This window comes from Mercenaria mercenaria, chromosome 8 (assembly GCF_021730395.1).
Source record: "Mercenaria mercenaria strain notata chromosome 8, MADL_Memer_1, whole genome shotgun sequence".
NCBI classification, from domain to species: domain Eukaryota; kingdom Metazoa; phylum Mollusca; class Bivalvia; order Venerida; family Veneridae; genus Mercenaria; species Mercenaria mercenaria.
In genome coordinates, this window is record NC_069368.1 from 37,080,594 (window position 1) to 37,105,805 (window position 25,212).

The 25,212-nt window shown below is 35.0% G+C and overlaps 1 protein-coding gene across 4 annotated transcripts in view; it reads left to right on the forward strand.

The window, feature by feature from the left end:
* Positions 1–25,212, forward strand: part of LOC123566573 (neuronal acetylcholine receptor subunit alpha-5-like) — a 51,032-nt gene that overhangs the window by 23,369 nt on the left and 2,451 nt on the right. For 2 of the 4 annotated variants that reach the window (XM_045360803.2, XM_045360805.2), the window contains exons 2-6: positions 13,428–13,593; positions 19,404–19,537; positions 20,907–20,951; positions 22,580–22,689; positions 22,995–23,536. In XM_045360803.2, coding sequence (XP_045216738.2) covers positions 13,506–13,593; positions 19,404–19,537; positions 20,907–20,951; positions 22,580–22,689; positions 22,995–23,536 — 919 coding nt within the window. In that variant the 5' untranslated portion in view covers positions 13,428–13,505. Of the gene's footprint in view, positions 1–609; positions 1,244–13,427; positions 13,594–14,237; positions 16,114–19,403; positions 19,538–20,906; positions 20,952–22,579; positions 22,690–22,994; positions 23,537–25,212 lie in introns of those variants that run through there. The other 2 variants (XM_045360804.2, XM_045360806.2) reach the window with 2 other exon arrangements.

Genomic DNA, 25,212 nt, shown 5'->3' on the forward strand with positions numbered 1-25,212 from the left:
CCTCTCACAACCCCTAGCACCGGCTTAAGCGGAACACTATTACACATACATGTATGTTGAATGGACTCCGTGAGCCCAAAGATCCAGAAAATATAACAACACTGAATAGAATATAGAATCTAAAACATGTAAAACACAACCAAACCAAATGCTTTATACATTAAAAATTTACACACTACAACTTTTGATGCCCACGGGGAAGAAAATAAGTATATTAATTAATTTATTTATGACAAAATATCAGTGACCATCATTGAAAAAGACAATAATAGTTTTCATTTTGCGGATAAAAGATGCTCTGGAAGGTAAAACACTTTCGACATTCAAAACAACACAGAAATTAGTAGACTTACAAAGTCTGTTGAGATGAAGTCATCTGTAATAAAGTTTCTCCTTTCTTCATACTGACACTAACATTTTCTAAGAAAACCATTTTCTCTCTAGGCTCATGTTAACAGTTAGAGTCAGAGGTTGGAGATATTGTAAATTTTTTTCAGAAAGTGCTATCAAAGAGGATTGATTTTATGGCCAAGTGCTTTACATTTAATGACTCTAACGACTGATGCTAGTCTAAGAAATAAGTTACAGTAAACCAAACGCAAACAGTAAAGAATAAGACTTGTTATCCCATTTTATATACTTGGAGCAACAAAAGGTTTAGTGTAAGCAAGTGACTGTTTGTAATCAATCCTCTTGGCAGAGGATATATCTGGATAATCATTACAGGCAGAGAGATATATTGGAGAAAATAAATGATCACCAGCGTCTAAGGAAATCAAAGCAAGATTGAGCCGTTACCAAATCTGCCTTACGCTAATGGTATAGGATCCATTATTATATATGACCTGAATTGAATAGTTGTCATGTTATTGTGAAAGAGATCGGCGCTATTCCGTATTGTTAGCATTGATTTGAATTCAGCATTGGACGCAATAATTATTTTTAAGAAATGGATATTTTTCTGAACTTATTACTAGTTTTTATGATTACAATTGAGCGTGGTTTGTGCTTTTTATGATACACGTAATTCGAGTGATTTACGATGCACTTTGTGAACAGTACATTTGTCCATATTTTGCAATTTGAACAGATGAGTTACATACTGTGTATTGTTGTGACCAGAACGAGTGATTTATAATTTAATACCATAATCTGCAATGTGATCAGGAAGATGGTTTACGATTTGATAACAAACGTTTTCAGTGTGAACAGTAACATGATTGAAAGGCATATATTACCTAACGTAAGTAGAAACACATAAAAGTATCACTCCACAGACATGTATGTTTGACTGAGACATTGACAAACGTATTACATTTTAGTAGATTGTTCGTCAATATCAATTACATTTATTTTTTGGAAGTAAATAAAGTTTTACGAAGATTTTGAAGCCTTGGCTTCATCTTCCAAAGCTGATTAAGGCAGTTCACCTCGCGTAAAGCGTTATAATCGCGTTTCAATTTTCAATGTAAAAATTAGTAAAAACGACTAAATCTCACGTGTGTCCGTAATATAGTCTGTCAGTAATTAAGTTTCTTTTAAGAAATATAGCATTAATTTTCTGAAACCTAGCAATTTCTATTTTCTTTTGTTGTAGTACGATCCGGAGACCAGTGCCTTTAGTATGACTTACTCGTTTTCTTTCTTAGCACAAAGTCCCATATCCATAGGTCCCAGTTAAATAACGATCGCGAACCGTGCAATTTCAGTAACTTTGCCGTCTAATTTTAGAAAACTGACACGCTCAAATGTTTAGAGAGAAACTACTACGCTGGATGGCATTAATTATGTCGGTAGCCTGATATGGTAGATCATAGCAGCGACTTCTTAATTACCATAGGTGTTTTCACAGCGGATTAATTTTGGAAAGTTTCCTGAATTCCATCAATGAATACTTACTGCACTTTAATTAAACCTGCTTTATGACGATCTGACGATTAAGTGGTGATTACGTTAAAGAACTGCTTCCATAGTTTTATACAGATATATATCAGACATTCTCCGTTTACAAACAGATTTAACGACATTAATAGATATTGAGAAGTTAACAAAAAAGTTTGCACAAAATTTTTTTTTTACACATTAGACACTATTCGCACAAAGAAAGCGATCGATAAACATCATACAGACGCCTATAGACATTAGATCCTACTGAAATTCTAAAATCTTAAATTTTAATATCTTAAAATACTTGGATAAAATGTAACAACAATAAAAATTGTTAAGACTTTAAAACTCCGAATATCCACATTCTGTGAAACTTCCTGTTTGTGGTTGTAGTATAAGTAGTGTAGTCAAGTGCACTGTTTTAGCATGAAAAGACTTTGACTGATTGGTGCTCTTTGTTACGTCCGTGCACGCTACTTCTAGTGTTTGTCTAAACCTCCCATCTAAGGTTAAATGCAATAAGATATTGAAAATGTAGGGGGTCCATTTATTTTATTGACGTAATTTGCCATGCTAATTGGATGATCCATAAATGCGTGTTGCTTATTAAAATAAAAATATTGTCTATAGGGTATACTGTTGTAAATAAATTTGCTATACGTTCTATATAGAATTAACAATCTTTTGAGAGCTCTACCACATAGCCAGGTCCGTTTTAAAAAAAGAATTACTAGCCTTGTTCTTAAATGACCTATAAATCACAAAAATAAACTCCAAGAAAAGTGCAGGTAATGTATCTTCTAAGATAATTTTTTTGTCTGGCAGGTCAACACTATGGAATATTTTCCAAACTAACAGCTAAGATATGGGTATGAACGCATGAATAATAATGTTTGTTTACATTTCTATAAATGCAAAAAAAAAGCCCCTTGAAAATGCTACCAAAATGTCAATAAATAAAACAGGAACTGGCTTACATAAAACATGAAAATTCCACATTAACTTGGAAAAAAATGAAGATTTTTCGACTTGCGCGAAAGTGCTGCTTCATTACCTATTTAGTACTATTGTACCTGTATGAAATGAGGGTACTGGTTAACAACTTAATAATTGCCGTTATTCTTTATAATTCTAAAAGAAAACATAAAATCTAGTAATTCTATCGTCGTATCATTAATTTTTCTACACAGCCATCAGTGTGTATATAAAGCCTTGGAGTAGAGTTGAGCCGGTGAAATGGCTCTTTTGAGCTGCGAAGGGAGCGGTCTGAGGCACGAGAGAGATGCCGCATGTCGAATTTATTATATTGAATTTAGATGAATTTATGTCGTAGAACTATATAGAAAAACTTATGAAATAAAATTGTAGAAAATATAGACTTGTTGTTGGCTTTAATTTATACGGCGGCCACGCTACACTCCGCAATCGTACTGTTACGCTTTCATACGATCGTAAATTCGCGTTTCTCGTTCACAGAGAACAGGCGCTGGCCCTAACGGAACACCGTAGAAACGTTCCAGAGACCTGTGTTATTCTAGAAATATGTGGATTTTTCCGTAAATCTACAAAATAAAGAACCTTTGGCAATTGCGACATGAAATAAACAATATCGTATTGCAGTAGAATAATTGATATTCGGCCGCACGAGAAAACCTGACGATTGCGGCAAAAATCCTTCAAATCCCGAGGGATTTTTATTCACAAAAACATGTTTTATGTCCATTGATCCCATTTCATTACTTCATATCATATTTCAATGTCATAAATTTGTCATGCTGGAGACAGAAATCCATGGCATTCAATAATGGCTTGTCATAGAATCTGACGTTTAAAAGATAAGATTGCACTAGGTTTATCTTGCTAGTTACATAATCTATTTAATGATACTAGTCACTTATTTGAGGCAAAAATAAACAACATTATATTACCAAAAATACTGAACAGACAATTAAACTGTGTGAAATGACACTTTCGTTTTTGATGACATCAAATATATAATTAATCCGGAAAGCCGTGACACTTTACTAAGAAATCCGTTATTGAGGCTGGCTAGAAATGACCGTTGTCTGTAGACCTGACCATGTTCAGTATATGTCTTTTGACCTGCTTTTTTGCTGACTGTTAAGCATTCAGATATTTCTGCTAAATGTATTTACGTAAGTGAATTGCCGTCATTGTGAGATAGGGATATAAACAACGAATACCAGCAAAAAGTTATTGTCGTTATCATCCATTACAATTGTATTTAACGCTAACAACATTTTGGTCTCGGTTAATTTGATATAGAGAAAATTTCTTTACTGCGTAATTGATTTGATTGTAAATTTTGGAGTAGTTCTACGAAGTAGTAGATTATTTTGGAGTAACTTCACTTTCAACTTCTGTGAGAACAAGAACAAAGATAAGACTGACTGGATTTTTTGTTACAGTTAGTTGCACTTTAATATTTTCATTTCAAGACGTCAAAAATGTAAAAAAGTAACAAAACCGATATTAGACATTAAGGAGGTAGGTTACCTTCATATGTGTATGTGCGCATGTCCAACCGGAAGCTAATGTGATGATTTACGACGACGTTTACGACAAACCAAATGTGTTTGTATAACCATTCTTTAGAAAAAAAATCATGAACCTGTCCTCGATCTGATGCTTAATTGTTTAATAATGCAGAAATAATTAATAAATTGTCGCAGAAACGCTTCAAAACATTGTTGCTTTAAAATGATGTCATTGACGTCATAACGTTACGTGTCAGTTACCGCGCAAAATAAAAAGGTTTTATTTTGAAAGTACGTAATTCTGTGCATTTTCTTTATTTGAACTATTTTTTAAACAGCCATTATTTACTGAAATATTTTTATGTGTCTTTCGCTCTGAATAATAATCAGTATTTTGCTTCTTTTATATAGTTATATTGAAATGTTATGCGGAATGTAAGAAAATGGATGATGGTAACCAATGTTATTGGGAATATAGCTGGGTGAAAGGTTACTTAATACGGCCATTTTCAAATAAAAATTGGGCAGTCTGATTTCTAATACCTATTTTTCAGTTTCCGTTGATAATTAGTTACTTACATATTAAAACTAAGCCCTAAAATTGTCCAAATTTCACTAGAAAATTGTGGTTTCTTGAATTAAAATGATGTTACCATGGAAACGAAGCCCATGACCTATATATCTAAATGTAAAATTCAAAAGCGTTGATACTGATCTATTTAAGGAACACGGCTTCGGCATTTTATTTTCATTTCAACAATGTCCATAATAACAATAGCTGCATGCAGAACGATTTTTCCATAAAAAATGTCAGACGAGGGGTGCTGCTGTAAGTATCTTAAGCTGTGGAATTTGTTTAAATAAATGTAAATAACACGAAAATATTACTAAAGTTAGAATTAAAATGTTTTAAAGCTACATTAACAAGAAAGATATCTTATTTAATATTTTTTATAAGAAAGTATGATGAAAAGCAAGATATAAATTATTTTAAACGTCTTTGTTGCCATGGTTACTTTAAACTTTAAGAAAAATAGGGTACCATGTAAAGTGCTTGGTATTTTTCTAATAATATTACCCAAATATTCCATGTTGGTCATTAACAGAATGGCAGTGAAGCCGTCGAAAAACACGTTTTCATACACAGTTGTTTAAAAATGAGAGAAAATGCGTTACCACGGAAACACGAGCCCCGCGACATATGTATTTCAAGCTTATATTAGAAAGCTCACGCGCATACTATAAAAAATATTAATAATGCAGACTTCTACGGATAACAATAAAACCAAAATGCACTGAAAACTGTTAAATATACGTATTTTCCTTCTACTTTCTATATAAAATACCTTTAGAGGGTCATGTTCTTCAAACCTGTATAAAAATTGTACTTGAAGGGCCAGAGATAAAAGAAATTGAGATTATAACAGTCAAAACATTAAATTACACGAAATACAAAAAATTGCTGCGGTTGAACTAATTTGAATTTACCCTGGTAACAATGTAACCTACCTCCTTAAGCCAAAATTCTAAGGAGTATCAGGTCACAGAAAACAATGAAAAACGCACGTTCCAGTTTAAGTGCCTCATCCGTCTCTATGCAGGTCAATGTCCGGATCAAATTTCCTTTCCTTTAATCTACATATTTATCTAACAAGAAATATTTCTCTTGCCTGATTAGTAAGGAAGTTTCTCTAGATTTGATTAGTCGCAGATATCGTTGCTATCGGCAAACCAAACTACAATTCCCTCGGGTGAGAACATTTAGGATTGTTCTATTTCTCGACTTATGATATTTGTCCCCTTCCCCTTTCCTCTTCCCCAAACAAAATCATACTGCAAAGTGTGTATGTATGTCACAGTCTTCCCCAAACAAAGTCATACAGCAGAGTGTGTATGTGTGTCACAGCCTTCCCCAAACAAAATCATACAGCAGAGTGTGTATGTGTGTCACAGCCTTCCCCAAACAAAATCATACAGCAGAGTGTGTATGTGTGTTACAGCCTTCCCCGAACAAAGTCATACAGCAGAGTGTGTATTTGTGTCACAGCCTTCCCCAAACAAAATCTTACAGCAGAGTGTGTATGTGTGTCACAGCCTTCCCACAGCCTTCCCCGAACAAAATCATACAGCAGAGTGTGTATGTGTGTCACAGCCTTCTCCAAACAAAATCATACAGCAGAGTGTGTATGTGTGTCACAGCCTTCCCCAAACAAAATCATACAGCAGAGTGTGTATGTATGTCACAGCCTTCCCCAAACAAAATCATACAGCAGAGTGTGTATGTGTGTCACAGCCTTCCCCAAACAAAATCATACAGCAGAGTGTGTATGTGTGTCACAGCCTTCTCCAAACAAAATCATACAGCAGAGTGTGTATGTGTGTCACAGCCTTCCCCAAACAAAATCATACAGCAGAGTATGTATGTGTGTCACAGCCTTCCCCAAACAAAATCATACAGCAGAGTGTGTATGTATGTCACAGCCTTCCCCAAACAAAATCATACAGCAGAGTGTGTATGTGTGTCACAGCCTTCCCCAAACAAAATCATACAGCAGAGTGTGTATGTGTGTCACAGCCTTCCCCAAACAAAATCATACAGCAGAGTGTGTATGTATGTCACAGCCTTCCCCAAACAAAATCATACAGCAGAGTGTGTATGTATGTCACAGCCTTCCCCGAACAAAATCATACAGCAGAGTGTGTATGTATGTCACAGCCTTCCCCGAACAAAATCATACAGCAGAGTGTGTATGTGTGTCACAGCCTTCCCCAAACAAAATCATACAGCAGAGTGTGTATGTGTGTCACAGCCTTCCCCAAACAAAATCATACAGCAGAGTGTGTATGTGTGTCACAGCCTTCCCCAAACAAAATCATACAGCAGAGTGTGTATGTGTGTCACAGCCTTCCCCAAACAAAATCTTACAGCAGAGTATGTATGTGTGTCCCAGCCTTCCCCGAACAAAATCATACTGCAAAGTGTGTGTGTGTGTGTGCGTGCGTGCGTGCGTGCGTGCGTGCGTGTGTGTGTCACAGCCTTCCCCAAACAAAATCATACAGATGTGTCACAGCCTTCCCCAAACAAATTCATACAGCAGAGTATGTATGTGTGTCACATCCTTCCTCAAACAAAATCATACAGTAGAGAGAGAGAGAGAGTGTGTGTGTGTGTGTGTGTGTGCGCGCGCGCGCGTGTGTGTGTGTCACAGCCCTCCCCGAACAAAATCATACAGCAGAGTATGTGTATGTGTGTATGTATAAAGAAATAGACTATGTACAAGAACGACATTGAACACAAACGTAAAAGCGTTAAAATATACGAAATAAAACCTAAATGTTTGCATTTTAAAGTAACGATAAAAGAAACTGTAGCTTTCCAGATTTTTTTTCTTTTTCATGTTTATTTAAAGTGCAATTCTCCACAGATGTAAAGTAAAAGACGTAGATGTAAAAAAAAAAGAAAAGAAAAAACAACGGCTTGGCCGCGTGTTCACAAAACATTTTTCGGTCTCAGCTGAGTTTGAGTTTGTAATTTTAATATCAATTTTACTAAAACTTCAAGGTTTAATTCCAACTGAGACTGACCATCCTTTCTGAATAGTTGCTTGAAAATGGTTATGAACTTGAAATTTAGTTTTAATCATGCCATTTATATATAAATGACAAACAAAGTTTCGTTATCAAACTCAGCTGAGACTGAAAATGTTTTGTGAACACAGGGCCAGATCACTTTGTTTCTTAACATGAGCATCATTTAATATTGAAAAAGCACGGGTTTTATTAGATTTGTTGCCATTTCAACAAAATATAATGACACAATTTCGTAGTAAAGATAAGACAGAAACAACTAAAACAAAATATGCTGCTTAAATTAGGAAAGTTTGTACATTCGTTCAAATATTGCCTCTGATCTTCCTCTCTAAAATTCAAGGCCTCGAACTTACATATTTGGCATGTAGCATTGTAATGAGTTCCTGTACCAAGATGTTGTTACCTATTTGAGTCAGGTGAGCGATATAGAACCATTCTGGCGCTCTTGTTTGAAAACATGTTTGTATTTTTGAAAATGATTTTAGTTGAACTTATGGTTCACCATTTAAAATGTATACACAGTTGCGAGCTTCAAACAGCCAGTAATATGCCATTTAGTTTTACTGGAAATATATGTTACAAATCGGTCAAAATCATTTTTATTTTCCGTCTCTACTTAGATTTTCCTATCAAGTGTTCTACATATCTGGAGGCTTGCTATGCCTGATTAGAGTTCTATACGTGTTTCAGACAGAATTAAAACCGCAGGAAGATTGCACTAAATTCAAATTTGATCAGGCAGAAAAAGTATTACCATAGGCGACAATGCATTATTTTCTTGAGCGAGAATGTTTGTGAATGCTGGCGATTCACCTTTGTAGTCTTACAATATTCTTACATCCTTTATCTCATAATGGAAACATTGTGTACTTTTAAGCATTTGTTTCTGATACATATAAACATTTATTCAACAAAAATGATTACACCATTAACTGTTTAATTAATTTATTTTATATGTATAATTATAATGGCTGGATTAAGATAAATTTAAATGTTAATTAAAATTTTAAAATACTTATTACATATAAATTGAACTGAATTTTCTTGCCCCGGCAACGACAGCAAGCGTTTAATGATAATGAAAACGACAGATAGCTCCAGAATCTTTGCCCTGCAAAGGTGGCACATTGTTTAAAGGTGGACGTCTGTGTATTCATGTAATCTTGTGTTTTTGTCTTGTCATGTCCCCGATATCCTAGAAATATAAAAAAGCAAGCACGAGAAAAACAGCCTTAGGATGAATGGGTATTTTATATAAAATTCTTATTAAGGTTAAAAGTTTATGGAATTATTTACCTTTTCCCGAGATATCAATATCGAAAAGGCAAAACAATGCAGAAACGGCCCTTTATATAGTATCTAAAATACTTGGTCACATAATCATAATTATGGTGAAGATGAAATGTCATTGCTGGTTAAACTTAATATATTATCAATGTTCATAATTTCGTTGAAGTATAACTATGCAAGGATCTCAAACAGTAACAAATAACTGTTACAGTAAAAAAAAATGTTTTAACAATTTGATCCTTTTTTTATATAACTAAAGGTTATTAATTGAACTCTGACTCCCTCAGTTAGTAGGCATTCTTAAACTTTATTTATAATTAGACTGTGGTTATTCAAATGATAAGAAAGAATATTGTTATAAATCTTTTTTATTTTTTATTTTTAGCTTAATCAGTTCGAAATTAGGATATCTAGAGTAAAAACGTCACTGTGCCAAATCTAAAAGCGTTTTTTACTTAATATACATAACCCTAGTCAGAGTTTTAGTGGTCTTGTAATGAACATTCCATACGGTCAGAATGGGTTAAAAAAGGTCAACGGGAGAAAAGGCACTGCTTTAGTTCAGCTGGGGGCAAAGTACCAGTGGTACTCACCGTCTGTCGTACACATTTTCTTTTAACAAAATCTTCTCCCAAACCACTAGGACGATTTCGTCTAAACTTCACAATAATGTTCCTCTGTAGTCTTCATTCCATTTTTTTTTCTCAAAGAAATGAGTTCTATTTGGAACTCTGGTTGCCATGCTAACGGAAAAAATAAACTTTAAAAGCCTTCTTATCTGAAGCGGTTGGCCCGATCACTCAATTGACCCTTAAGGAATCTATACCAAGATAATGAAATAATTCCGATTCGTCAAAAAGGGAAGTCCGGCAGAGGGCGCGGACTCTTTTCGTTATTCATGTATGCCTTTAGTTGAAACCGTTAAAGAAAGCCTTCTCGTCAGAATATTTCAGGTACTGTAAGGTCCCAGTGGATCGACAATATTAAATATTTATTATGTTCGGGTGTATGGTATAGTCAGAGTTTTTTAAATGACAAATGGTTGATTGAGTCAATTTGTCAAAAATGTAGAGACAACTTTATACAGAAATGGAATTCTGATATACAAAGTACACCAAGCACTAATATTTACAAAACTATTAAAACTAATTTTCATAGAAGCGCTTACATCAATCTTTTGTCATCTAGACGTAGTCTATCGATTATGCGTTTTTTTACTAGAAACCATAGATTACCCGTAGAAAAGGGGAGGATGGCAGGGAATATCATCTTCTAAAAGAAAATGTACTTTTTGTAATAATGATGTAGGAGATGAATTTCACTATCTTTTTATTTGCCAAAAATTGATTAATGAAAGAAAAATGTATTTGAAACGCTATTACTATGTTAATCCGAACTTTTTCAAATTGGAAGAATTGTTTTCTAGCACAAATATAACTGTACTGAACAAATTAAGTATATATGTCGATGTAATTATTAAGAACTTTTTACGCTAATATATTTATTGGAACATTGGTAGAACACATACATTATCACCATTTGATATGCTATGTAGTATTGCATACATTTATCAGACTGCTATATATATTATGTTTGTCGTTCTCCACTGAACTGCAATTTGTTAATATGATATGCCGCCGTTATCCAATGTATAACTATGAAAATGATGCTTATGTTGTTTACTTGATGTAAACCTTAGTTGGACAATAAAGTTTGAAAGAAATACAAATGTTACTTTGGTGGCACTGATTTGTCCAAGTAGAAATTGTCAAAATATCATTGTCAAAAACTGCCAACCCCCATTTTAATGTTTGATTACTATTCCGGTTTGTTTAATAGTAGTTTCACTTCAGCTTTCGTTCCATATCACTTTTTTAGGGTAAAAACAAATCAGAGCTATCGAGATCTCATTTGTTAACTAGATACTAGGTAATTAGGGAAACATGTTTAGCATACATATCAGCAATACTGACAACCCGCAGTTTTCATTTCCTCATACCGTAAATAATATTTATTTTAAAACAGATGTTTGTTTTGTTATTTTTCTACAGAGTTCTCTTTAATCCAGTTTATTTGTGGTGTTGGTTTTGTAATATTTAATGTTTTTATAGAAAATAGAATTATGCTCAATTTATTATTTATTTATATTGACGACTCATTGTTTACTGTTAACCTGTTCTAGTTTTGAGACATCATGTGTGTCAATAAGTTATTTATATTCTATGTTTTTTTTTAGAATGTTCCTTCTTAAGTGCTGATAAATAAGGTGTTAACATTGAAAAACGTCCCTGTATTTCTTCAAAACAAAATATTACAAGTTTGGAACTAACATTCAATGGGTTTACATTTTAACATAATTATTTTTGTGGATTAAAGGAAAAGGCAACGTTGTTCTTATGTTAATTTTGTAAAAATCTGTTACTGTTTCTATTACTGTAACAGTTATTACATCCATTATCATCATCATCAACATAATAATAATAACAATTATTATTATTAGCATTATCATTATCGTTATTATTATTATTTAGGTGAAGAAAATGATACGCTGACAAAATATGAGATGACAATATATAGCATTATGCTGCGTGATTCTTCGGTTAATCTAAAGCTCCATGTAGCCCGATAGTTTGAGAAGAGATACAATGTGTTGATTTAGGGAGAAACACAAATAACAATTAGTTAATCAGTCTTATATCAGAGGAAAATACAGACTTACATCCCTTGATGAAAGAAAATAATTGTCTTTCGCCGAACTTTTTAATGATCTGTAACCTAAATGCCAATAATACCACCTTGCCGCTAAAACATATGTTCTTGTTAGTAAAATAATGTCTTTATTCAAGAAGGAATTTTGTTTTGCTTTGTGTATCCTCAGATCAGGCGTGTCTGTCTTGAAATATATCACAGTAAAAGGTGTATGTGTGCGTACGTGCGTGCGTGCATGTGTGTGTACATGTATGTGCTTTCAAATAAAAAAATAAGAAACTAAATTAATCTTATTACACGTTTCGATATAATGCTCTTACAATGTTTTCGAGAAAGTGAGTTACAGAGCCGGATAACTTTATTATGAGTTTACCACGAGCACATTTATCGTACAAACAGAACATAGTGTTATTGAAAATCTCACCAATCTAACTGCATGAAATGATTTATCTGTTTACACAGGCAGCTATTGAGATGAATATAAAAATGTAAAAATCTCTATTTCCCCCGTTAGAACACTACCAGAATAAATCGCCGAAGTCTGTCCGCCCTCTTTAAAATGCTCCTAATGATTTAACTGTGTTAAGGATAGCAATAGCTAAAGGTAACGGAAAAACGAACCAGCAACTATTCACAATAACAAAGTTTATTATGAAAAGTAGCAATTCAAATACCTTAATAATATTTACTAGTCGTAAAGTCCAATCCTAAAGTGCAAGTCCAAATCCTGAACTGGTCAATTTAAATCCAATCACTATTAATTCCAGATTCCTCACAGAATCCAAACTGAATTTAGTATATCCAAAGAACATAAATCCTATTTAAAGATAGATTTCAAAATCCACACTGTTAATGTAAATCAAATGTTAAATGTCCAAGCTGGTAATATTTTATTATGAAGAAATACAGGAAGATTTTTCAATAAGATCTTATTTAGGTTCTGCCTTGTCCTCAGACAGCATCATGGAAGGTTTCAGCACTTTCATGTATCACCAAGAATAAAAGGAAGATTCTGCAAATACCAAAATTGGAAATAATGTTAACACTCTGTTGATGGAACCTTCTAGAAAACCATAGAAGATAAGTAACTTATTGACATACGTGATGTCTTAAGATTTATTTATTTATTTTGCTTGGTTTAACATTGCACCGACTTTCCAGCTTTGATGGTAGAGGAAGACACCAGGTGCCCCTTCGTGCATTATTTCATCACGGGCGGGCACCTAGGTAGAATCACCGACCTTCGTAAGCCGGCTGGATGGCTTCCTCACATGAAGAATTCAACGCCCCGAGTGAGGCTCGAAGTCAGAGACCTTAGCACTCGGCCACGGATGCCTTATGATGTCTCAAGAGTCATCAGTATAAAACAATAAAATGAAGCATAATGGGGAAAGATATGCACATAACAACTGTAACATTGATGTTTTTCATTTTGGTTTGTTACTATTCCAGGGAGGCAGAGACAAACTGGATAGTCTTCTTGTGTAGACAGTAGGAAATAAAATGCGAAATCGTCCACTTTGACAGACAATGGCGGCTGACAAAACAAATATACCATGGATAACAATGGGAATATTGTCATATTTTGCCATTTGCTTGAAAGGAAACACAATTAATGGTGAGGCACTGTATATTTTTGTACATAACATAATTTTTTTTAATGAATTGTAGATATTTCCTCATTGCAGTCATAGACCTAGCATTAGGTGTAAAATGCAACATTTTACAAATGACCACGGCAACAGATACTAAACAAACAGAGCTACATTTGAACAAGTCTGGGCACGTAATTATGTAACCATATTATATATGTAACTACATTGGGCACGTATGTAACTATGACAAAGCATATTAGACAATTCTTCTGACAAATTACATGTAAATTGTCATCGTCAGAACACTTACATAACATATTTTTGTCCGCAGAAGTTTGCGCGAAACCATTTGTAAGAAATAAAATAGGTATTGCTAAAACACAGGAATTTACTTGTGCACGCGTGAACAAAGACTGATTCGTATTTCGGAGAATGAGTAAGGTACATGTACAATACATACAAAACACGTCAAATTTCAGAAAATTCAGAATGTCAGGCACAAGTAATGAAAATATTATGCTGATACCGAATTTGTTTTACCTTCATTGTGCTTTCATTGTGATAACATGAACGCTTTGAAAGCACATACATAACATTTACAAACATGTCATTTACTTTGACAAATAACATCAACATCGTCATCAACACCATCATCTTTTTCTTCCAGAACATTTCCACCACAACAGAACAAAACACGTCATCATCTGATAAGTGTTATGTTTGATCATGTCATCACCAATCAACTACCAGCATTAGCGGCATCGTCATTATCATCATCGTCACCAATCAACCATCAGCATTAGCGGCATCGTCATCATCATCATCATCATCATTATCACCAATCAACCATCAGCAATATCGGCATCGTTATCATCATCGTCACCAATCAACCATCAGCATTAGTGGCATCGTCGTCGTCATCATCATTATCACCAATCAACCATCAGCATTTAATTTAGCGGCATCGTCATCATCATCATAGTCACAAATCAACCATCCGCATTGGCAGCATCGTCGTCATCATCATCATTATCACCAATCAACCATCAGCATTAGCGGCATCATCATCAACATCGTCACCAGTCAACCATCAGCATTAGCGGCATCGTCGTCATCATCATCATCATTATCACCAATCAAGCATCAGCATTAGCGGCATCGTTATCATCTTCGTCACCAATCAACCATCAGGATTAGCGGCATCGTCGTCATCATCATCATTATCACCAATCAACCATCAGCATTAGCGGCATCGTCATCAACATCATAGTCACAAATCAACCATCCGCATTAGCGGCATCGTCGTCATCATCATCATTATCACAAATCAACCATCCGCATTAGCGGCATCGTCATCATCATCATAGTCACAAATCAACCATCCGCATTAGCGGCATCGTCGTCATCATCATCATTATCACCAATCAACCATCAGCATTAGCGGCATCGTTATCAACATCGTCACCAATCAACCATCCGCATTAGCGGCATCGTCATTATCGTCATTATTATCACCAATCAACCATCCGCATTAGCAACATCGTTATCATCATCGTCACCAAACAACCATCCGCATTAGCTGCATCGTCGTCATCATCATCATTATCACCAATCAACCATCAGCATTAGCGGCATCGTTATCAACATCGTCACCAATCAACCATCCGCATTAGCGGCATCGTCATTATCATCATTATTATCACCAATCAACCATCCGCATTAGCAACATCGTTATCATCATTGTCACCAAACAACCATCCGCATTAGCTGCATCGTCGTCATCATCATCATTATCACCAATCAACCATCAGCATTAGCGGCATCGTCGTCATCATCATCATTATCACCAATCAACCATCAGCATTAGCGGCATCGTCATCAACATCATAGTCACAAATCAACCATCCGCATTAGCGGCATCGTCATTATCATCATCATTATCACCAATCAACCATCAGCATTAGCGGCATCGTCATCAACATCGTCACCAATCAACCATCAGCATTAGCGGCATCGTCATTATCATCATCATTATCACCAATCAACCATCAGCATTAGCAGCATCGTCATTATCACCAATCAACCACATACATTAGCGGCATCGTTATCATCATCGCCTATCATCCACAAGCATAAGTGGCATCTTCATCATCATCATCATCATCATAATCAGCTGCGGAATAAATTTGAAAATACCTAGTATTCATTCAATCTCTATCAAATTTAAACGGTATCATTGCATGAAATACGTAAAACATTTTAAATTAACATGACATATCACGTTACGTACATGTTAAAGTTTTAAGAAATAATTTGAATGATCCTTCAATAGTTATTTTGGAATGTTTGCAATATCAAGAGGTGTGTAATGACAGTGAGATTGTCTGCTTAATCAAGCCCTACATGGGCTAAATGTGGCGATCAAATGTAACTCAAATAATTCTCAGAATTGAAGATTTTACTAGCTCTGAGGTTCGTCTCAAACAGCTTAAGGATGCCATTGATATAAGACAACTGCAGAAAATGGATACTGCAAACATCAGGTTATTTATTCCCATAAAGAAATATAATCTCATTACATTTTAATACAAACAGTTTGGACCAACATGATTAACCCCTTGTTATTCCATATCATTCTCTAGAAATATTGGAAGGAAATTTTAATTAGTATTTCAGACAACATACGTCCTTACACAGACATGTTGGCATCGCGTTTCTAAGATGCACAACAACTTAAGAGTTCTTCCGTAATCTTGCATAATACTCTCAAACGATAATTCTACTTTAATAATGATTAAAACGCAAATATCAAGGCATTTTATCCTGCATTACATAAAAATTTAAGTTAATACCTATTCTACTAGGGCGTAAGACGGAGTTTTTCTAGCACCGATGAAAATCCGGAAACCAGGATTCTGTCCTATGCAGTTTTGTTACATATATGATATTACAGCATATTTTATAATATGCACTTTTTTTGGCAACGGCGGACCCGACTTAAAAGATAGGTTTGCACGATTTGCCAATATTGGTTTAGGAGTGCTTATAATAACCACTTACGAAACGACATTGCCATTCAATGTGTTGTTTATTATATACCTAAACACAATGAGGATTACTCCATTGCTTATAAAATATCGTCGTTTACGAATTTATATAAAGGACACAGGCCTAATCAAGTCTGTAATGATGTAAAGTGTGAAAGCAGTCACAAACATAAAATAATTTAACAACATATGTAAAAACTTTCCACAAACGTGAGACCTAGTGGTTCTAAATGTAAAAATGATGCTGTCACATCATGTTATAAAAACGTCACAAGTGTAAAAACATTGTTTTGGTCAAAATGTAAAAACATATTCCAACAAATGTAGCAACAGTTTTTCGCAGTCACCTTGAAAGTTTTGTCTCCACCAAATACTGTGTTGTTTATTTACTGAAACAGAGGACGATTCTTGGAACGGGAGGGGATATTGTAATGGTACATCCGTTCAACACAAGTTAAAATTGAAACAACGGCAATGAGATGGATTCAAAGTGCATGAACCAGAATTCTGAGAATCAAACTTATTAACTTTTCTCTCCCATCTTTACTTTAATAAAAGCATTTCCTTCCTCGGCAGTAAGTAGAAACAATTATAAATTAGCTCTATGTATTGTGCAATAGTTATATCATTATTAACAGTGGAACCCCTCTAATAAACTAATAAAGAAGAGCCTTAACAATTCTAGTGACAATTTTCTGCTACATTACTTTGAAAACTGGCATGCATATTCAGAGGTATGTGGGAGACATATTAATTTAGTGCTTTTCGTCTGTCTGTCAGGACAGATTCATACTTCACAAGAGTGAAGCCTAGCCTAGTTGTGCATATCGTCGGCATATTCCGATTTGATGATTTTAGCGAAGTTATGGCATTTGATTCATAAAATTTGTAATGTTCTGGTCACTTCTCTTATATAATTGGGTGGATATCCACCAAACCTTACAGAAGTGATCAGTGCCAAGCCTCATTGAGTATATTATTGACATGTGGGTTCAGTGATTTTCGGTGGAGTTTTGACCATGGTTTGTTGTATTTACCTTGTTCGGACAACTACTTTGATACTACTAGGAGGAATTATACTAAACTTCACAGTGATTATTGCAAAGCCTAGTTTTGCGTATTCTAGGCATGTTCCTGTTCGATATTTTTCAGAAGAGTTGTGCCCCTTGATTTAGTCAGTTTTATGATGTTTAGCCACTTCTCTTATACAATAGGTCGGATTACCACCAAATCTTACAGGAGTGATCAATGACAATTCTTATTATGCCTATTATTGGCATGTTCCGGTTATGTGATTTTAAGGTTGAGTTATTGCCCTTCATTTGTCAAATTTTATGATATTTTTTCAACTTCTCTTACACCACTGGGCAGATATCCACTAAGGCTTACATAACTTATAAGTGCTAATCCTAGTTATACATATCACACGGTATGTTCTGGTTCAGTCATTTTAGGCAGAGGTGTGGCCCTTGATTTGTCATATTTTACCGTGTTTACCCTACTTGCTGTAAACAATTAGGCTGAATTTCACCAAATCTCACAAGTGATTAGTGTGAAGCGTAGTTGTGCATATTATCGTCATGTTCTGATTAAATTATTCCCAGCGGAGCCATAACCCTTGTTCCGTCATATCCGTTGATCTGTGCTACTTGGGTGCTTTCACTATCTAACCATTTTATGGAAGTAATGTAACAGTATGTACAGTGCTTGGTTTATCTAGTCAAGTTTACGTCATATGCCGTTTCTCTACGATGTGAAACATTTATGTAACATTGTTTTAAAACCTTAAAAAGATTCACTAAATAAAAACAGCTAAAAAAGAAAAGCAGATTAAGTTGTGAAGATATAATTACTAAGTCAGGGCCTTAAATTTTCCATCTGCCATTTTGTAGTATACCTGTTTTGTGACTGTACTATTAGTATGTCACTTCTGTAGTGGTGGCTCTTTAATGTATAATGTTTGTCACAATAGTATGAAAAGCACCTTATGAAATTGATACAGACATCTTGTAACAAAAGAATGACACAAGCGACGTCCAAAATGCTAAACTGTACAGACTTTAGCTATTAAAGAACAAGACATAATTATACAAAATCCGGTAAACAACGTTCACGTCAGTGGCGAAGACATGGTGTATTTGAAGACTTGTTGTTTTAAAGCACGTTTTTGCTCTGCTGTATTTTTTACATTTCAAAATCGTTTTTACATTTGTAGGAATATATATATTTTTTAATTTGTAACCAGTACGATGTTTTTACATTTGTGACGTTTTTATGATACATGTGACCAGCGTCTATTTCACATTTAGAAAAACTAGGTTTCACGCTGTTGGATAGTTTTTGCATATGTTGTTAAATTATTTTACAAATCTGACTGTTTTCATATTTGTAACCATTTTTACATTGGGGGACCTACAGATGTCATGCAAATATCTGGTTATAGTGCCTGCTTATAGTCAGTTGTCTAATAAGGAAAATATTGACGTTGGAGTTTCCATTTTAACTTAACGGTGTTTAAAAAGAGTAGAGTTCTATGTAATACATACATTAATTGTATAAATAAAAATATTTAACAGATCGTTAATAACTTTCTTTCTTCAAGCGTTTTCCTATTTTTTAGCTGTTGATTTTTTTAATCCAGTAATTCTTCTCAATCTAGCTGTGGCTGACGGTCGGAATTAAGTTTAAATGCTTGCTTTGTGCAACGAATGTGAGTTATGGATTATTTTTACCGTGGAGTCACATCGTATAAATTGTTCCTTCTTGAATCTTCATCTTTTTTTCAGATCTAACTGGAGGTGAAAGGATGCTTTTTCAGAACCTTACATCCGGTTACAATTCTATTTCCCGTCCAGTGAGGCACGCCTGGATGCATGTAGAGTTGCAGTTTGCGATAGCCCTGAACCAAATATTAGAACTGGTTTGTTACTTTTCAATCTTTGTGTTGTTCAAGTAATGTACGAGTGTTGTCCCTATAGACGGCCGAAACGGAAAGCTTGAAATATGTTATAAAATTGAAAAACAAAATAAATAAAATGATACATCATCAACAACAACAACACCAACATCTTGTCCCATTGAAGCAAATCTCCATGTAATTCCCTGTAATACAGCCAATGCCCTGTAAGTTTAAAGAAAAATATTAATAATGCTGACAAATGCACTAGGTAGACAAGTAAGCAATATCCTTCAAAAGAAAAATACCAGTGACTGGTTCGAGGTCCATGCCCGACAGGCGATCGGTCTCTCGGATCCCTGTAACAATACTGATCATATCCTAGTTTATTAATGCATCTGGTCCAAAATATGTAGCTTCCATACATAAGACACTGTTCATCTACAGTCTGTCGTGGCACTATGTAAGATGGTCATATATATATACTCATAAATTCCTTGGAAAACAGACAGTACGCGAAATAGTATTTTTTTTCGAAATTTACAGAAATTCAAATTGACAGTTTTTTTCATAGTTTACATGCGCAGGAATTAAGTGTGTGGTAAATTAGACGACAAACACCAAGAAGACCATTATTGTTTTCATTCTTACATGATCATTGAAGTATTTTAATAAAAAGTTTGCTTGTAATAATTAGCTGGTCGTCTTGCTGCAATTTGACGACATAAGGATTGCTTACCGGTTCGCACGTCAACCTGGTATATAGCAGAATATACAGAACTTGGCTTTCTTCTTTGTTTATCTATTAAGCAAATCCAGCCACGTTAGAATGTGATATAAAACACGCATGTTATTATGTAAATTTGAAAATTAAGTATTTTGATTATTCCAATTAGGAAACATAATCAATTATTTATTGAACATTACTAAAACGGTTATTGATATTCAAAAGCAGCAGCCTGTATTAAGTTGCTAATTTATTATGAATAAAAAAGGGAAATAGCACCACATCTTCGTAGTTAAAGCTTATAAAGTTAACTTCCCTCTGTAACAGTAATTGCACTGTTACTCTATTAAAACATATATAAATACATACCAACTGACGATATATATATCGCACAATGGGACTCCGTAGTGGTACTGAGTCAACGGTTGCCGTTATCTGTACAGTGTAAATTGAAAATACCGTATAACAATTCAAGACTTTCCGGCCTCGTTGTAAGTATCGTTCGATTTCCTGTGGAAAACTTTCAGTGATACTTGACAACCTTTGCACTGTTCTCCATACCTGCACGAGTTAGTTACACTATAATCATGAGAGCAACTGGAAAGTAATTCTTGCTGTTTTCGTGTTATTGGCCATAACTCACAATGTTTTTCATTTATTTTGCAGGACGCAAAACATGAAGTCCTGTCAACCTATGTTTGGATTTACGAAGTAAGTTTTTAATCTACACGTTGTATCTGCAATCTCACTAATGCTTACTACGGTGTCGCACATTTTGAAATATGAACAGCTGATATATGATAGTACATGTAAATTTACAAGTCATTATACAAATATTAAAAATATTAAAATCACACAAATACAGGAGTTTAACCAGGAATGAAGAAATTTCTTGTTTCTATTTTGAAAGGATACCAGTGTCCATACTACATTGTCTAAGCGTATTTAACATCCCTTAATTTCATAATATACATAAAATTTCCTCTTATTAATTTCGTAATTTCTGTTTTGTTCATAAGCGGATTCTGTTATTGATTCTCCATGACCTATTGAGAACATTAGACACTGCGTCGATTTTCTAGCAGTATCTATGAGGTATCAGCTGAGACAAAAACATACCTGAACACTTTATATTGTATCTGCATGCACAGACACTTGGGGGTCAGAACCTGTCCTCCCTCCCAATCCGCCCCTGCCAACCTTCCACCAGTATATTTTCGCTTTTTAAATCAAACTGAGCACATGTCTCGATCATACAACAACTTCTGTTACCATTTCAATATGTTTAAAAAATCTCCCATATACTATCAATGCTCAGAAAAACTAAAGACAACTTACTCCGAGCGTTTTCAACATCCAAGGAATAGGAGAATAGATCCCAGCTTGATGTTGCGCAGTCAAATTTACTACACAGAGCCGGGACACAGACAATATCGTTAGTGGTTAAAATAAAAATACTCGCTCAAGACGTCAACTGCCGCGGTGGCAGAAATAGTACAGACGCTGGTTCTATGAGCTTATATTTGGGCAGGGCCGCATAGCGGGTTCGCTCCGCGCTATGGGCGATCTTTATTTTTACATATTTTTTTTATATCTTGAGAATATAATGTTTTAAAAGAAAATGAAAATATTATATTAAAAAAAAAATGCCCGAAGCGCGGAGCGAACCCGTGGCCCTGCCCAAAAAATTTCTTTTAGAACCAGCGTCTGTACTATTTCGATCATCGCAGCAACTGACTTTCTAAGCAAGTATTTTTATTTTAACCGCTAACGATATCGTCTGTGTCCCGGCTCTGTATAGTAAATTTGACTGCGCAACATCTATTCTCCTATTCCTTGGACAAGAAAATAGTGTTTACATTGCGAAGCAAGTTGTCTTTAGTTTTTTTGAGCATTGATAGAGTATGGGAATTTTTCAAACATGTTGAAATGGTAACAGAAGTCGTTGGATGATCAAAACATGTGCTCAGTTTGTTTTAAAAAAACAAAAAATATATTGACAGAGGGTTTTCAGGGGCGGCATGGGAGGGGGAGGGGTGCTGACCCCCGAGTGTCTGTGTCTGCATGTACATTTTTAATACTCCTTGTTTTGTCTGTTCTTTCCAAATGGTATGAAAGGAACTCTTACGCTCTGTCCTAAAACAACAAGCATTAATTAAATTTTGTACAATATCAGTCACATTTACATGTGATGGAGTATTTTAGCACAGAACTGTCTATCTCAGATATCGCATTTAAAAACAATCTAACAAAAATGGGAAATGATGTTAAACCGTTCAAGCAGAATTAATGGGAATCAGGGAGTGTTTCAAATTTGATAGATCAGCAAATCATTTCAGACATGGTATGACGAGAATTTGAAATGGAAACCAGAAGATTTCCAGGGAATAGACAAAATAATGTTTTCTGCTCATAATATCTGGCTCCCGGACATTTACATATTCAACATGTGAGTAGATTCACTTAGAAATTGAAATGTATCATCAGAATTAACTAAACTTTATTTCTCTTCAAAAAGGACCCCCAGTATTTCTTTAACAGTATTTTGTCTGATTAAATACGCCATAGATTTCAAAAATAAAATGTCCACAGCTTTTTTTCGAACTTAATCAAGTAAGATCTATATAAAATGTTTATAAATGTACATATAAGACTGATTCTTTACGAGAACAAATGTTCATTTTGAAATTGAAATCGAACACGACTTGTAAGTTTTCGATAAATACCTTTTATTTATTGTTGTTCTAATTTCAGCGCAGGAAAATCGTTAGACGGTTTTGTGAACGCTAACGGAACGAATGTGCTAGTGCGCTCTGACGGCAATGTGACGTGGCCAGTTCCGCTACATATAAAAAGCGCATGCCCAGTGGATGCGACCTTTTTTCCATACGACAAACAAACTTGTGACATTCGCTTTGGTTCCTGGATTTATGATATATCGCAAATAGATATATTACTGCAAAGTCGGAAACCAGATCTTTCAAACTACGTTCTCAACAATGAATTTGACATTGATTCAGCCAGTCTGACTCGGAGAGTTATAAATAGTTCCTTGCATGGTTGTAAACATCCAATGGTGCATCTAAATATCCGGTTGAAACGAAAAACAAACTATTACGATTACATTGTAATAGCACCTACCCTGAATCTGTGTGTTTTGACTTTGGCTACATTTCTGTTACCTTGCGAGTGCGGCTGGAAGATAGCAATTGGTCTTACAGTATTTCTGACATTGTACGTTCTACAACTATTGATTGCAGAAAATGTTCCTGATACAAGTTCAACGCCTTTAATAAGTAAGTATGCTTATCAAGACTATAGGATAGCACTTCCGTCATTCCGTCCGTCCGCGATTTCGTGTCTGGTCCATAACACTATCATTTATCAAGGGATTTTAATATTACTTAGCATAAATGTTTCCAAAGATGAGGCGACGTGTTATGCGCAAAACCCTGACCCCTAGCTTAAAGGTCAATGTCACAATTGGAGGTCAAAGATCAACAGGGCTTTTTACTGTCCTGTCCATAACTCTGCCATCCATGAAGGGATTTTAATATTACTTGGCACAAATGTACCCAATAATAAGACAATTGTCATGCACAATATTTCAGATTCCTGGCCCAAAGGTCAAGGTGTCACATGGTAGTCAAATTGTAACATGACATGAACAGGGTGTGTTTCATGTCCGGTCGAGAACTCTGTCATTCATCAAGGGATTTTAATATTAGTTGTCACAAATGTTCACTTTGATAAGACAGCATGTCGAGCGCAAAACCCTGACCCCTAGCTTAAAGGTCGAGGTCACAATTGGAGGTCAAATGACAACAGGGCCTTTTCCTGTCTGGTCCATAACACTGCCATCCTTAAAGGTATTTTAATATTACTTGGCTCAAATCTACCCCATAATAAGACGATGTGTCAAGAACAACGTTACACCCCTAGCTCAAAGGTAAAGGTCACACTTGGCAATTAAATGTTAACATAACATGAACAGGGTCTGTTTCGTGTCCGGTCCAGAACTCTGTCATCCATCAAGAGATTACAATATTACTTGGCACAAATGTTCCACATGATGAGACAACGTGTAATGCGCAAACCCAGATCCCTAGCTTAAAGGTCAAGGTCACATTTGGAGGTCAGTGTTTTTTTCCCTATCCGGTCTATAACTTTGTCATGCAAAACAGGATTTAAATATCAGCTGGCACAAATTTTCCCCTGAGTGAGACAGCATGTCGTGCGCAAAACCCACACCCTTAGCTGTAAGGTTAAAATGACTTTTTTCCTATCCGGTCTGTAACTCAACAATCCTTAAAGGGATTTTAATATTACTTGGCATAAATGTACCATGTGATAAGGCAATCTGTCCAGCGCAACACCTAGAACGTTAACTCAAAGGTCAAGGTCACACTTGGAGGTCAAAGGTCGATAGGTTTTTTCGTGTATGACCAATAACACATTCATGAAGGGATTTTAATATTACTTAGCGCAAAGGTCTTCCATAATGAGAAAACTTGTCTTACGCAACCCTTTATCATTACCTCAAAGGTCAAGGTCACTGTCAGAGGTCAAAGGTCGATAGGACGTTTTTCCTTTCTGGTTTATTTAAGGAATTTTAATATTACTTGAAATAAATGTTCACCATAATGAGACAATGTGCCATGTGCAATACCCAGACCCCTAGTGGAAAGGTCAAACTTACACCTGAAGGTCAAAAGTCAACATTGATCTTTTCCTGTCCAGTCTGTAAAATATTTTTATATAAGCTCATGTTTCATGTGACCCAATTGAAAAAAAATGGTGTATTTTCTTCCGAATTACTTCCTTTTAATATGATGATTTCTTACATTTTTTCTCGTACTAATATTTTCACACCACTTTTCAAAATATTATCAAAATAGATATTATGAAACATTCAACAACTGTAGATCTTTGTACATGTAAATTTTAATCCAAGTTTTGTGCTATATAGCAT